This window comes from Mauremys reevesii, linkage group 6 (assembly GCF_016161935.1).
Source record: "Mauremys reevesii isolate NIE-2019 linkage group 6, ASM1616193v1, whole genome shotgun sequence".
NCBI classification, from domain to species: domain Eukaryota; kingdom Metazoa; phylum Chordata; order Testudines; family Geoemydidae; genus Mauremys; species Mauremys reevesii.
The window spans coordinates 86,420,748-86,435,083 of NC_052628.1; the positions used below are offsets into that span (position 1 = coordinate 86,420,748).

At 38.7% G+C, this 14,336-nt stretch overlaps 1 protein-coding gene across 6 annotated transcripts in view; it reads left to right on the top strand.

Moving 5' to 3' along the window:
* Positions 1–9,773, top strand: part of SLC28A3 (solute carrier family 28 member 3) — a 123,589-nt gene extending 113,816 nt beyond the window's left edge. For all 6 annotated transcript variants that reach the window (XM_039545389.1, XM_039545388.1, XM_039545391.1 and 3 more), the window contains 4 exons: positions 2,722–2,803; positions 3,771–3,869; positions 6,719–6,842; positions 9,439–9,773. In XM_039545389.1, the coding sequence (XP_039401323.1) occupies positions 2,722–2,803; positions 3,771–3,869; positions 6,719–6,842; positions 9,439–9,565 (432 nt within the window). In that variant the 3' untranslated portion in view covers positions 9,566–9,773. The remainder of the gene's footprint in view (positions 1–2,721; positions 2,804–3,770; positions 3,870–6,718; positions 6,843–9,438) is intronic.
* The last annotated feature ends 4,563 nt before the right edge of the window (positions 9,774–14,336 follow it).

The window sequence follows — 14,336 nt, forward strand, 5'->3', positions numbered from 1 at the left end:
AATCTCTGCGTAAACCTGAGCTTTGAAAGATGGATGCTGTTGACTACCTGGTCACATCTCACTTTATTATTATCCTCTGTGGTACAGAAGAGCTACTGTTGTTGGTTCATACAGGCAGTCAAACTAACGCTCCTTGGTAAAGAGCTTGAGATCCTCACATGAGAAAATAAAAATCATGCACAGCACTCATAAGAATTTGCATCCATAGGTTTCAAAGCACTTTGCAAAGTATCATTTTCCCCCTGACTGAAGGTAGATTTGAGTAAAATAAATATCACTCTCATTTTACAGATGTAGAAACATGGGAGGCTCAGAGGTTAAGAGATTTTCCCAAGGTCATGGAGGGAGGGAATGGCAGAGCCAGGAATTAGTGATGCAACCACATACAAAGGTTGGAGAGAAGGGGGGAATCAAGGATGGGACTGCATTAGTCTTGCATCAGCATTGAGAGGAACAGGTCCCCTTCATCCTCCTGAACCTATGCTGTGGTGCAAAGGATTATTATCATTACTGCAGGAATTGTTTATTGCTAGTAGCAATTTTAAGTGTGACCTGATGGCTTGGACATGAGGGTGTTTAGGTTTTCAGATTTAACTTCTATTCAACCTCAGACCCCTCTAATATATCTATGTGCTCGGAGAGAGAGAGAGCACTCTGATCCACCCCCACAGCCTATAACAACAAGGCTTCCTGTTTTTCAAAGCTAGGAGAGTACAAGTGAAGGCAGGGAAATCACAGGAAACAAAGCCGTTTCTAGGGAAAGCAGATAGAATGAGTACTTGACAAGCATTCTCTTGCATATGTGCCGCTGACTGCAAATATCTACAAATTGGTTCTCAGAAAACAGGAGCAGGAACAAAGGAGCTTCTAATCAACAGGAAACCTATGAGAGCACTCCTCAGACTTCAGTATGGGCTTAAAATGCAGTTAATGGGAAAAGGGATGCAGGGAGCAAAGCTTTCCATTTCCATGTTCCCTGTTTTCCCATACCTTTCAACTAGGTTGGCTTCTTCAAGGACTGTAGCCTAGTTTCACCCTCTCGGGAAGCTATCATATACCCTGCAAGTGGCTCTTGTCAGTGGAAAGTCCATTGAGGAAAGAGGTGAGCATCTGGAAATGGAAAGCAATACAAACTTCTCTTTGCTCTGAGGTCCATAGAGAGCAAGTATTGCCCCAAAAGAAGACGGCACTGGCCAGGGAGCAGGTATGGACAAGGGCAGCCAGGGGATGCACTGATCTCGACTCTGCCCCTGGGGTTCCTGGGGAGGCCCAATAACAATTTAAATGTGCTTTTTCTCCTGAAGGAAGCATTCAGTAAGTAACACCACCTGTCCTACCTCAGAGTGAATGCCTCCTAAGCTGCAGCATTTCCAGCTAGTGCAGGGGCCCTAAACCAGTTTGGATAATCAAACCCTCTGGGATTTTCAATCCCAATCCAGACAACCCTTTAATCACCTGAACTTGAGCTGGGATGCATAAAGAAGGAAATCTCAAGAGAAGTAGAGAGGTTATTTTACCTCAGCATTTGGCACTGGTGTGACCACTGCTGGATACAGTGTCCAGTTCTGGTGCCCACAATTCAAGGATGAATTGGAGAGGGTTCAAAGAAGAGCCACAAAAATGACAAAGATTAGAAAATCCTTATAGTGATAGACGCAAGGAGCTCAGTCTATTTAGCTTAACAAAAAGAAAATTAAAGGGTGACTTGATTATAGACTATAACTGCACAGAGGTATAACCCTTATAGTAAATTAATTAATTTTAACAGTTAATGCTTTGACTTGTTTTGCTAATTTAAAATGCTCTTTGTAGACATTTGCCAGTGTTGAAATGAAAGGTATTATATCAATTGTAATCATCTGGCTGTCATATAACAAATACTAAACCTTTTTTTTTTATTTGATTTTTCTGGTAGATGTACAGGTAGTATATATGTGTTGATGTTGCCCACATAACACACACACAGCTGCTTATACAGACCATAATGGTAAATAGGCTGAGAACCATGAGTCTATAAGTACCTACATGGGGAACATATATTTAGTAATAGCCTCTTCAGTTTGGCAGAGAGAGGTATGACACAATCCCATGGATGGAATTTGAAGCTAGACAAATTCAGACGGGAAATTAGAGAAATTTTTAACTCTCAGGGTAATTAGCCATTGGAACAGTTTACCAAGGGTTGTGGTAGATTCTCCATCACTGATCATTTTAAAATCAAGATTGGATGTTTTTCTAATCTATAGATATAGATATATAGGTATATAGATATATAAAGATATATTTGATATGGGGCAACCAGAACTGCCTGCAATATTCAAAGTATGGGTGTCACTGTGATACTTTCTGTTTTTTATCTATCCCTTTCCTAATGCTTCCTAACATTGTCTTCAGCTCCACATTGCACAGGTATTTTCAGAGAACTATCCACAATTACTTCAAGATCTCTTTCTTGAGTGGTAACTGCTAATTTGACCCCGTCATTTTGTATGTATAGTTGGGATTATGTTTTCCAATCTGCATTACTTTGCATTTATCAACACTGAATGTCATCTGCCATTTTGTTGCCAAGTCACCCAGTTTAGTGAGATCCCTTTATAACTCTTCACTTTGGACTTAACTATCTTGAGTAATTTTGTATCAGCTGCAAACTTTCAAACAATTGAATAGTTTATTTTTTGTCTGAGGTGTGTGTTTGTTTGTTTGTTTGTTTGTTTGTAGATCCGTTCTGAAACCATTGCCACCTATGCCCTCTGTGGATTTGCAAATTTTGGTTCTCTGGGAATGGTGATAGGAGGACTCAGTAAGAACAATATGTTTTTCTCATTTTGACCTTTTTTTTGCATGTATAATTAAAAATAAAACTACTCTGTGGGATACATTCTTGATGAACTGCTACACATCAACAAGGCCCGGAATCTTAGCTGCATTAGGGCAGCTTTTGCCTCTCCCTCAGTGTAAAGCTGCCCTAAACCTGAATGAATCAGCCAGCAAAGAGCTTTAGTTGATCCTTGGGTGGTGTAAAGCTGCTGTGGCAGTCCCTATGCTCCACTCCTGTGGCTGTGGGTGTGGTCAGGGCAGTCCTATGCCCTGGCGGTCCTCTGCTGTTGTACCCTCCCTTCTTGGCCATTGACAGCCAGTGCTACAGAGCAGACCCTCAGACTTTGCACAAAATAAACCATTTCATTAGCTTCATTGTATTCTTGCTGGTATTTTGGAAAATATTGGTTAACTTTCTGTAAGAACGCCACATAAATGAATCAGTTTATAAACTTCCAACTTCCCTGTTCTTCAGGAGTATCAAAAAATTAAAAATGAACTTTGAAAACCAGAATGTACCATTTAAAATAGTCTGACCTGATCCTATATAGGCTGTCTCCTGTCTGCACTGGGTTCTGTGACAGCTCTGCTGTCAGAGAATGGTGCGTGCTGGGGCAACACAGAGGAGCAGGAATCAATGGGTGTGACATTCTGATACAAGGGGAAAAAAGTGGTTTCACTGTAGTTGGTATCTATTAGCCAGCTTCAGTCGGGTATTCAGCACATATTGTTGAGGTAAATGGAAATTACATTTTTTATTTGCAGCTCACCTTTTAGTAGAAAGAAAAACATGTATATACTTTGTGTTTGCATATCTCCCTGAGAATTTCAGATTTATTTTACTTGCCCCTATTTGTCAGTCCCATGATTTGCAATTTGCTTTTCTAGAGGATATGCTTCCTAGGAATTTCATCCTCTTTTTATTTGATTTTTTCTAATTTTCTTCCCAGCATCTATGGCTCCTTCCAAAAAAAGGGACATTGCTGATAGTGCCTTTAGGGCGATGATTGCTGGTACTGTCGCCTGCTTCATGACAGCTTGTATTGCAGGTACTGTGTATAAATTTGTAATATCTCTGACTGACCACGAGGTGTCAGTATGTTAGTACACTAATTTTATAATGAGATCATTCATGTTATCTACCTGTAAGTTACTCCTCGCTTTGAGATGATTAAAAGTTGTTAGTGAGGAAGAGCTCCTGGAGTTTGGCATATAAAAAGACTTTGCCTAGATTGTCTTTTACATCTAAGATATCAATTTTAAAATTTTTAGTCAACGTATAATTACTGATACATCTAGAAGAAATGATAATTACCAGTTACAGGTGAGTTATAGGACTCCCCCACATCTTTATCCTGGTTTAATTTAGAACTAGAAGGCAAAGAAGAGGTACAAGAGGGGGAGGAGTGGGGGAAATAGAGTACTTTTATTTTTTAATGAGCCTGATTCCATTCTCAGAGTGGGGTAAATCAGGAGTCACAGCAGTGAAGTCGATGAAGTTACTCCAGTATAAGTGAGATCAGAAACGAGGCCTTTATTTTCAAAATCCCATCAAAATGTGGGTAAAAGTCTCAAGCTGAATCATGAGTTACAAAGAAATTACTATCTCAGAGAGGAAATGAAAAGAGGACGCAATATCAGGAATCATACCACTGTAGGGCTTAATTCATTAGCCAGTTAGTGAGATTTCCAAAAAAAATCAGCTGTGATTAAATTGTGCAACAGTTTTTCCCCCTAACTTGCAGTTTCCTTTCTGAGCATGTAATATCCAGAACTGTCATTATCAAAATCAAAGAATTGATGTTTCTTTAGTTTAGACAGGATCTTGGTGCATAAATAGCACAGCCAGATCATGTCCCAAATCAGAAAAGTCCACTTTTAAGTATATCAGTTTTTTTCACTATGGCCCCATGTAGCTCTTTCTATTTTTTGAAAGCTATGAAACTAGTACCCTTGACATTACATTAGTTCTACAGCTCTCTGAGTTTTTGACAAATGACAACTTTACCTTGCATGGAAAAACCGAAGCATTAGAAAATCTTAGCAAACAGTACAATTTGAAGGTCCTGGGTTGACTAAGAATCCAGAACATCCATAGGCAAATCTGTATATATTAAAATCTATTGTGGAAAGAAAATTGTATTCCACCCACTTCTGCCATAGTTAATGCTTTTCTTATGCCTAGAACAAATTCTGAGATCCAAGTAATTTCTGGTAACCCTATCTCATAGAGCTGGAAAGAATGCTGAATGAAAGGTCATTGAGTCCAGCCCCCTGCTTTCACTACCAGGACCAAGTACTGATTTTGTCCCAGATCCCTAAGTGGCCCCCTCTAGGAGTGAGCTCACAACCATGGGTTTGCTCAAACCACTAAGCTATCCCTCCTCCCACTTTCTGAGTATATAGAGACATGGGACCAAGTCCTGAAACTCCATAGACATTAATGAACATGGTTCTCCTCAGACCATTTTATACCTGTATAGTTTATATTTTGGAAAATGCTTAACAGAACTTAAAATTTATGCCCAAAGCTACCAAAACAATGGGCTTACTTACCCTGATGTAAATCAGGAGTGACTCCATATTAGTCAACAAAGTCACACTGACATTAAACCAATATGAGAGGAGATTTTAGGGTAAAATTTCAGAAGGGATTAAGTGACTTAGAATTTTCAAATGTATTTAGGTGCCTAAAGATGCAGATAGTCACGTAGAGGAATTTTCAAAAGTGCCAAAGCAGGTTAACCACTTAACTCCCATTGATATTAGGCACCTAAATACTTTTGAAAATTTGACCCTTAGGAACCTAAGTCCCATTAGATTCCTAAGTCACTTAGACACTTTCAAATATTTTACCCTTAGGCTTAAGCTCCCTATAAATTCATGGGCCACTGACTGCCATGCTCAAACTCCAGTCGCTGTTGGTCTCTTAGAGGCTATTTCTACACTTGGAAATGGGCTCATACCTCCTAGGTCATGTAGATATATTTGTGCTAACTCTCATTGAGCTAGTGCACTAAAAATAGTAGCATAGCAAGGGGTCGCACAGGCAGCAGGGAGCAGTGGCATGGCTAGCCATGCTGAGTATGTACCCAGGGGGGTCAAGAAGGTCTGTACTCTGCATTGCTAGCCCCTGCCGCTACTCGCTGCTGCCCATGCTGCCCCAGCTACACTACTATTTGCAGTGTATTAGCTCAATGCAAGCTAGCGTGAGCATGCCTGTGCAGGCAGGTAATCACACCCCTAGCTCCAAGTGCAGACACACCCATACAGACCTGATATCACCATCACTAAAAAGGCTTTTCCTTCCTGGCTGGCAGGAGATAAACCCTCGAAATGTCAACCATTACTTAAGAACTTATTTGAAAAATGACATCACTCAGTGCCTAGCAAGAAGTGTGAGGAAGGCAGACAGCTGTCCACTAATTTTTAAAAAGAGGTTATTTCAGAACTGGAACAAAGGATTTGATATGTCTGAAATGAATGAGCTTCACCCAGAATCTGGCCTCTCCTGTGTCAGCAGCATTGTGTGTCATATGATATGAATGGGAGAAACTGTCCATCACTCTTCTCTGAGTTTAGTGTGGTATCTTAGGCCCTGTATTCAGGAAAAAAGGAATATTCTTACCTTACTGTGCATTAGCTAATGTAAGTAACATGAGATAAAAAATCCTAATGAAGACACAGTTGTTTGTAGTTTCACATGAGTTAACCTTTACCTTGACCTGCTAATTCCTATTTAACCTACAACTTGCCTTGTCGTCACTAGGATTTTACCTCGTGTTCCTTACCACGTTAGCTAACATGCGGTAAGAACACATCTCTTTTCCTAGTGAAGACACCCACCTAGCGATTTCTATTATTAAAGGAAACTGACACTACCGTATTCAATTTCCAGGAATATTATCTGTAGCGGTTGTGGAGGTTCCATGCCACATTTTATTAGGGGATGCTTTCAATGTAACAAATTTGCCAAGCAACACCACAAAAGTAGTTGGATGCTGCCAAGATCTCTTTAACAGGTATTTATGAGTGCGTCATTCTCTCTTGCAGTCAATTCTGTGAAGTCAGTTATTCCCCAGGGCTGCTGTATTTTCATGGCAGTCTTTTAGGAAACCGTGGTAAATAAAGGCATAAGTAATAGAAATATAAGGGGAAAAAAATCAATGTCCACAGACATTGCTTTGGAGCCAAAATAACATTTTCCATTGTAAATAACCAGAACAATGCATGTGGTGCCTCAGAAGTATGGAATATAAGAGTTACCGTCCAGAGCATATGGAATTTTTCACTCACTTTGGCTCTTTAGCTTTGCATTTGGACATCCAACAGCCTGATTTTATTTTGAATATCTGGTCTATCTCCATCCACTGGCTGCAGGTGATTTTTGCACACCTCAAAGAAATTATTTTAACCCGGTTTGTTTTTCTTGCAATTGTGCATTTCCTCTCTATCAGATATCAACTAGAGATGGGACAGCTGAGAAGTTCAGAACAAAATGTGAAATTCAAGTGAATTTTAGATCTGGAACTCTCATTTGAATCATTGTTTTGGTGGTCACATTTTTGACCCAGAAGCACACATCCCCAAAGTCTGAGTATTGTTGGATCCTGTGTTATGATTAGGGATAATCTCTAAACCTATTAAAACCTTAAGTATTTGAACTACCACAGTCAGGGACTGCTCCAGCTTTTTTGCTGCCCCAAGTGGCGATGCGGAAAAAAATAAAAAAGATAAAGCCAATCAGTGGCACTTCAGCAGCAGCTCAATTGCGACGCTTCATAATTCAATGGCGGATCCTTCACTCCCTCTCTTCCTCTTCAGCGACACTTCGGCAGCAGCTCTAAGAGGAAGAGAGGGACTGAGGGACCTGCCGCCAAATTGCTGCCGAAGACCCGGACGTGCTGCTCCTTTCCATTGGCCGCCCCAAAAACCTGCTTCTTTTGCTGGTGCCTGGAGCCAGCCCTGACCACAGTACATGACCATAACCACATATCTGAGATAGGCCAGGGTCTTTTCCTCCAACAGTCTGTGTGTCTGGTTAAAAAGAGAACATTTTTTCTTTAGAAAATACTGTATACATTTGAACCAAAACAGGTCTAGAGGTAAATTGTATATTTCTATAACTTTCCATAAAGATTTAAGGGGACAAAGTAAATGAAGATATTAAATAAATAAGGAGTATATTAAACCAAGTTTAGATTGTGACATGAGGCAACAAAGGTCTATGTTTTCTGAGTTATGGCAGGCACATATTTTATTCACTCTAATATGCCTTCCTTTCACTTCCACAATAAATCTATTATCTGTTAAGGATCAAGGGTCTGATTCTTTTTGCTCTTACACAAATGTAAATCAAAGGAACCTTCCACTCCAGGTTTTTCTGCGTGTGGGGGGAGGAGGTAGCCCTTGTATAATTGCAGTGATGACTGAGACAGACTTTAGGATAAATCATAGAAACACTTCCATAAACTTGGTTTAATATAGTCCTTATTTATTTCATATCTCTATTTAGTTTGTCCCACTAAATCTTTTATGGAAAGTTATTCAAATATACAAAAAAACCCCCGAAATATAATTTATAAAGTAAATACAGTATAGATGCTGCTGTAATGTAGCCTGGCTGTATTCTCTGGCACAGATCCTCAGCTGGTGTAAATTGTACTAACTCCACTGACTTCAATGGAGCTATGACAATTTACATCATCGAAGGCTGTGCTATTCATTCCTGTCCCTGCATGCAAGAGTCTGGAAATGTGATCTTGCAGAGCATCCTGCAGGCTTGTGGCAACTTAAACTTCCAGCTGAAATTTCTCTCTTTCTAATACAGATCTAGGTCACAGTCCTAACATTAATTTTCTATTTTTGTCATTTTAAGATTTCTAAATATGTTTCTAGCTTGGATGACTTTATATGAAAAGTAGCTTTCTATATTGCATATTCAATGGGAAAGATGACCATATTTTCAAAATCAAAACCTTGTAGGCTTTTATGATGACATTTTTATGGTTACAAAAACTTATAGGCAAACACGGTTTTATTTGTTTAAACTAGCATGTTGGTGCCATTACCACCAGCTTCTTCTGACTAAATGCATATTACTTGGAGTGGAGGACTTTTTCCTGTAACAGTGTTCTGAATGAGTTTATCACAAAACAGTGAACAGATGTGGCTAACATTTACTTAGAGCAAAAAATCCAGCTCCGCTGGGATCCTCTCTCCTTGGCATATTCCATTCACTCCAAGCAATGTTCATCACACTGAATGTTCATTCTGCTTGATTCTTTGTTCCTGGTAAACACAGAGCAAGTTCTACTCAGTATAGTGATATTGAGCAGACAGTTTGTTTCATTTTTTCAATCAGATTTTTTTTTTAATCTTCAGTGGAATGTTTCAGTTGTCCTGGAAGAATTTCCTGGGGCACAGGGATTTCATATGGAAACCTGGGACTGCCCCAATAAAACCAGGACATATGGGCATTTTAGCATTGCAGGGGTTTAGAACTGTCTATTTTAAGTCCCATTTCAAGTATGATAATTTAACATTCTAACCCCCCTGGCCAAAATATGTATATTGTAAAAATAAACCTAACTTCCTTTTTTCCCCCTCCTTCACCAGCACCACTGCAAACAATTCTCAAGAGATCGTCTTAGGAGGAAACTACAGCCTAAGCTCTTTGAGAGGATGTTGCCAAATACTGGACTCTCCCACTTTTAATTGCAGTTGGACCACTTCATTATTTTGAACTGGGACCAGTCATAACCAAGAGGCTGGAATAGGGTCACATCTGTTTGTTGGACAGGTGGAAAGAAATTAAGAGTGGAGAAATATTTTTCTGCTTAAGGAATGTGCAATAGTTTGAGCCTTAGTTTCCTTTCACACCAGTACAACTCCTTTGATTTTAGTGGAATTACTCCTAAATTATTCTGGGGTAAATAAAAAGACAACCAGGCCCAGACAACCGGATCAGTTCTCCAGTCATGAAATCAGCCTGAAGAGAATGTGCGAACTACCATCATGGGCCTACCTGCTGGATCTGATTCCCCTCTCTCTTGCGCCAGTGTAAATCAGGGTAACTCCACTGAATTTGATGGAATCTGTCTAGTGTAAAACTGCTGTGAGGAGAGAATAGGGCCTAGTGCATTGGTAGCTGTTCAGTTTTGATTCATAATTTTCCCATGTTCAAAATTGTCATCTACTGCCATTGGTATTTCTTCTTTTTATAATATTGAGTCTAAAGTTTTTTTGCTTTGCTAAGACAAATGACCTTGTTTGCTGTCTGAAATCTCTGTAGCAGGATTCTTCGTGCTCTTGCAGAAAGATGGTAACTGTATAATTGGAAAGGTCCAGTTGTGACTTAATTTCCAAATCAGATGAGATTCCAGGTGAAATTCATTGTATTATCACTACTGGTTCCTTTGTTATTGCAATTCTGGGGTCTGATTCTGGTATCACACCAGGCTAAATCAGGAGTAACTCCATTGAAATCAATGGAGTTAAGTTGATGTAAATCCTGTGTGAATGATACCAGAATCAGGCCTCTGCTCTGTCACTGACATAGGGAGAACATCTGTGAGTCTTGAACACTGAAATTAACCATGAAAAAAAAAATCTATCAGCATTACAAAAATCCTTCTTTTGGGAAAACTAGCTCATTTTATTTGTCATCTGGCTGTATATATTTTATTAAAATGTGTTGAGATTAAATTGACAGAACAAACTAAAATATTTTGTGCCTTTTCATAATAAAGCTATTCTATATTTGAGATATCTGGGCTTTTTTAATTGTTATTTAGAGAAAATATGATAATTAGCCTATGTCAAGAATTTTCTTTAAAAAAATGAAGAGTATATGTGTCATGATTTAGGCTTTATTCTTTTCACATGATAAGTTACACCAAGGTCTTTTGAGCCTGAAAACATTTTCATGGAGTTTACTTTTTTAAAGCTTTTAGTATATATTTCCATAGCACAAGACCATGTTAATGCCAAAGATGTTACTATAAAGCTAAAATGAAGAATTTAAATATGAGGAAATTGTTGGTTGAGATTCCCACACCAACCTTAACTCATACAGGTATGGGATAAGTCAACCAGTTCTACCAAAATATGAACTAACAAATCCTTCACTTTTCCATCTAAACACCTGAGAACCTGTTTTTGGCACTTCTGATTGGTTTGTTAAATTTTTATCCTTACATGGCTGTGTCAAGCCCTTAGGCCACTGCTGCTAGCGCTATTTTCTTGGGATTTATGATACTCACTTCTGATTCTAGGTTCCTTAAGAAAAGTGTCCATATTCTGTAAAACTGAGGAGGAAGAGTGTGTATAAAAGGAAGGATGTCTATTACCTCAGCCCCAACACAAACAGCAAATGCCAGTGCTGCCATCTTTCATTATTGCAAGGCTCACATACTTGCTGGGTTGTGTTTTTTGTTGTTGTTGTTTTTAAAAAGCCCCAACTGTTAGAATCATGAGATTGCTTGAGAATCTCAGCTTTTTCTTTTTTAAGGTAAGTTTATAGCCATCGTGGGTTGCAGATGAAAGCTTGAAAACATGAAATAAGTTCATCCTAAAAGCTCAAAAACCAAAAGGAAGAAAAAAACCCAGAATATTTTTATCCTATGACTTTTAGTCAATCTCATGATATGTGGTGGAGCCTGACTTGTGATTTTTGAAAGTTTAGGGTTACTGAAATGCAGAAACATATACTCTTAATAAACAGAAAATCAAAAATATTAGCTATGCAGAAAAGCAAAGTCAGAGCTAAACCTGAAATCTCTTTCCTAGGTAGCAGTGGGACTTGGGACCAGATACATTCCTCCAAACTTCCCTGATGTAGAACCTCTTTTCCTATCAATGAGAGAGGGATCCTGTTTAATAGGACCCACAGACTCTCTCTACTTCTCATTATTTCCTAGCATGCTCCACCCCAGTTCTGCCTTCTAAAATGGCTGCCATTGCTGTGACTGTATTTCTAAGCCTGGCTTGCAAGACCACTCTCTCTAGTAAAAGTACACAAGTGGTAAGTCCCGTCTCACTTTCAAAAATGACTCCTGTATGACTTGAGGGAGTAATCCTTTTACCAGTTGGTTGATTTGGCATGTTCCCTTCCTAGAGGAGGGAATTAAATTAAATTAAAGGAATCTAGTGACAGAGGTGTTCAGCCCACCCTGTTCCTAGAGCTCTTAAGACAGAACAAGGGAGGCAGAGAGTACAGAAGGAACTTGTTATCAAGGGCACTCATGCTTTCCAAAAGACCACTTTCTGTCAATGACAATCTCCACTGTCAGAGCTTCTGTGGTAGTGGTGTGACAACGTGCTAAGGAAGATCCAAGTCTCATATATGCTAGGACTAATCCAATAAACTGGAAAAGCCCAGAGCAGGCCAAATTTCTAACAGCCTAGCTGCCAATAGTTCTGCTTGTCTCAGAGTCCAGAGTTTCATAAACAAGTGGTGCTGGTCTCCTAACCACATTCCCAGGATGTTTAAAAGCTCAGGCTCCTTTGGTGATAACATTTCTAGAGTCATTCCACAAGCACATTGTCACACAGCGAACATCAGTCTACAGGTTATCTCCTAAAACAGAAGGGGGGGAGCGAATCAACCTATTAAAAGTTTACATAGTGTATATATACAGCAAATATTCCGTTTATTGTCATACTGTTCCTACTTTTTTTAATGGTTTCTGTAAAAACCAGTGATTGTTATTAATCAGTAAACCATGGCAGAGTGTGAATTATTGTGGAATAATTCACACTAACTATGCATTGGTAGGCACAAAGCTAAATAATAATAATACCTCATTCGTACATAGCACTTATCAGTAGATCTCAAAGCATTTTACAGATGAAGAAAATGAGGGACAGAGAGGTAATAAATGGTTGGGTTTTTTTTAAATCAAATTGCTAATACTTTGTTTAGCATTTTTCATCTAAGGATCTCAAAGCACTCTTCAAATGACATCTAATTAAGTATCTCAGAGGATGCAATGAGGCCTAAATAGTATTATCCCCATTTTACAGTTCCCACACACAAGGGAAGGTTGCAACTTTATCCTATGTTACTGACAAACCAGAATATAAAGTGTTGGATCTAATCCAGGTGCTTTGTTAAAATAGGCTCAGTTACATCATGTATGCTAATTACCAGATGCAAGGATGTATTCCAAGGCCTTGAGGAGTTTTGTTATATAGTATGGTTAGGAAGTTAGCTAAGCTAGTCAGTCTATTGACTATAATTCCAGCAAACATATTAATACTCTTTATAATGCAAAAGAAATATACAATCAAAGGAAATTGCTTTAATTTTAACACAAGATCTCTCTGGGCACAATCTAGCAAAGCACTTAAGAGTCTGTGTAGCTTTAAGCACATGAATAATCCCATTTTAAATCAAGAGGACTATTCACATTCTTAAAGTTATGGATGTGTTTAAGTGTTTTGCTAGATCAAGGCCTCTGTGAATATCAAAAACCAGGAAATAATCTATATTAGCAGCATAATTGTTACACAGAAAAAAATCTGAGTAAAAAAACAAATGCTAACATTTATTTTTTGCTTTAGAATATTGTTAGCCCTTTTTGACCCCAGCGGTTAGCCAATTTGGGGGGACTGGTGGGTTGTTTTGGCTAGTAGGAGAGATTCCGGGTGGAGTCAGGTATTTCTCTGAGGCAAGCCTGTTTATTTACAAAGAATGTACATAAAGTCCTGTTTCCTTCAACATAATAAGAAGGAAACAACAAGAGATATTTTCTTCATTTACATTTCCAAACATCTTTCATCCAAAAGCACTCTATAACTTCCCCCACCATCCCTCCTCAGGATCACACTAACAGGGCTGTGTCTTTTGGCTTTCTGCTTCTTCTTTTGTGTTTCAGCTATCTGATTCAATTAAAAAAAAAACAACCCTCAATTGCTTTTTACATTTACCCTGAATGCAACTATGCAGCTGTTACACCCACTAAATTCAATGAAGTTTCACCCAACCCATAACAATCTATTGTATTATCAGACAAGTATTGTGTGCTACAGATGCTCTTAAAATAGCCTTGTTGTCAAAACTTTGGGCCAGCTCCTACAGTTCTTACTCCTGGGGAAATTGTGTGCCAAAAAACTATGTGCCAAATATTAAAAATTCTGCACAGTATTTTAAAATTCTGCATATTTTATTTGTCAAAATAACAAAATATAATCACACCAGTTTCAATTATTTTGGTAATTTATTTCAATATACCTGTCAGCAAGTAACAATACAGACAACAAAAAAGATTCAGGAAATGTTTTTTGACAAATAGATTCCTTACTAGGGATATTAATACAGAACTCTGAGTAATAATTAATTTTAACTACAATATAGACCCATATTTCCTGCACACCTCCAAAGCAGTGAATAGGCTTGGAGGAGTCGGGGTAATGGAGGAGCTGAGGGAGAGGGAAGTAATTGTTGGGAAGGAGCTTGGAGGGCTGTTGGATATGGGTGTGGAAAGTATGGAACAGGGTTTTGTCGGGGGGTG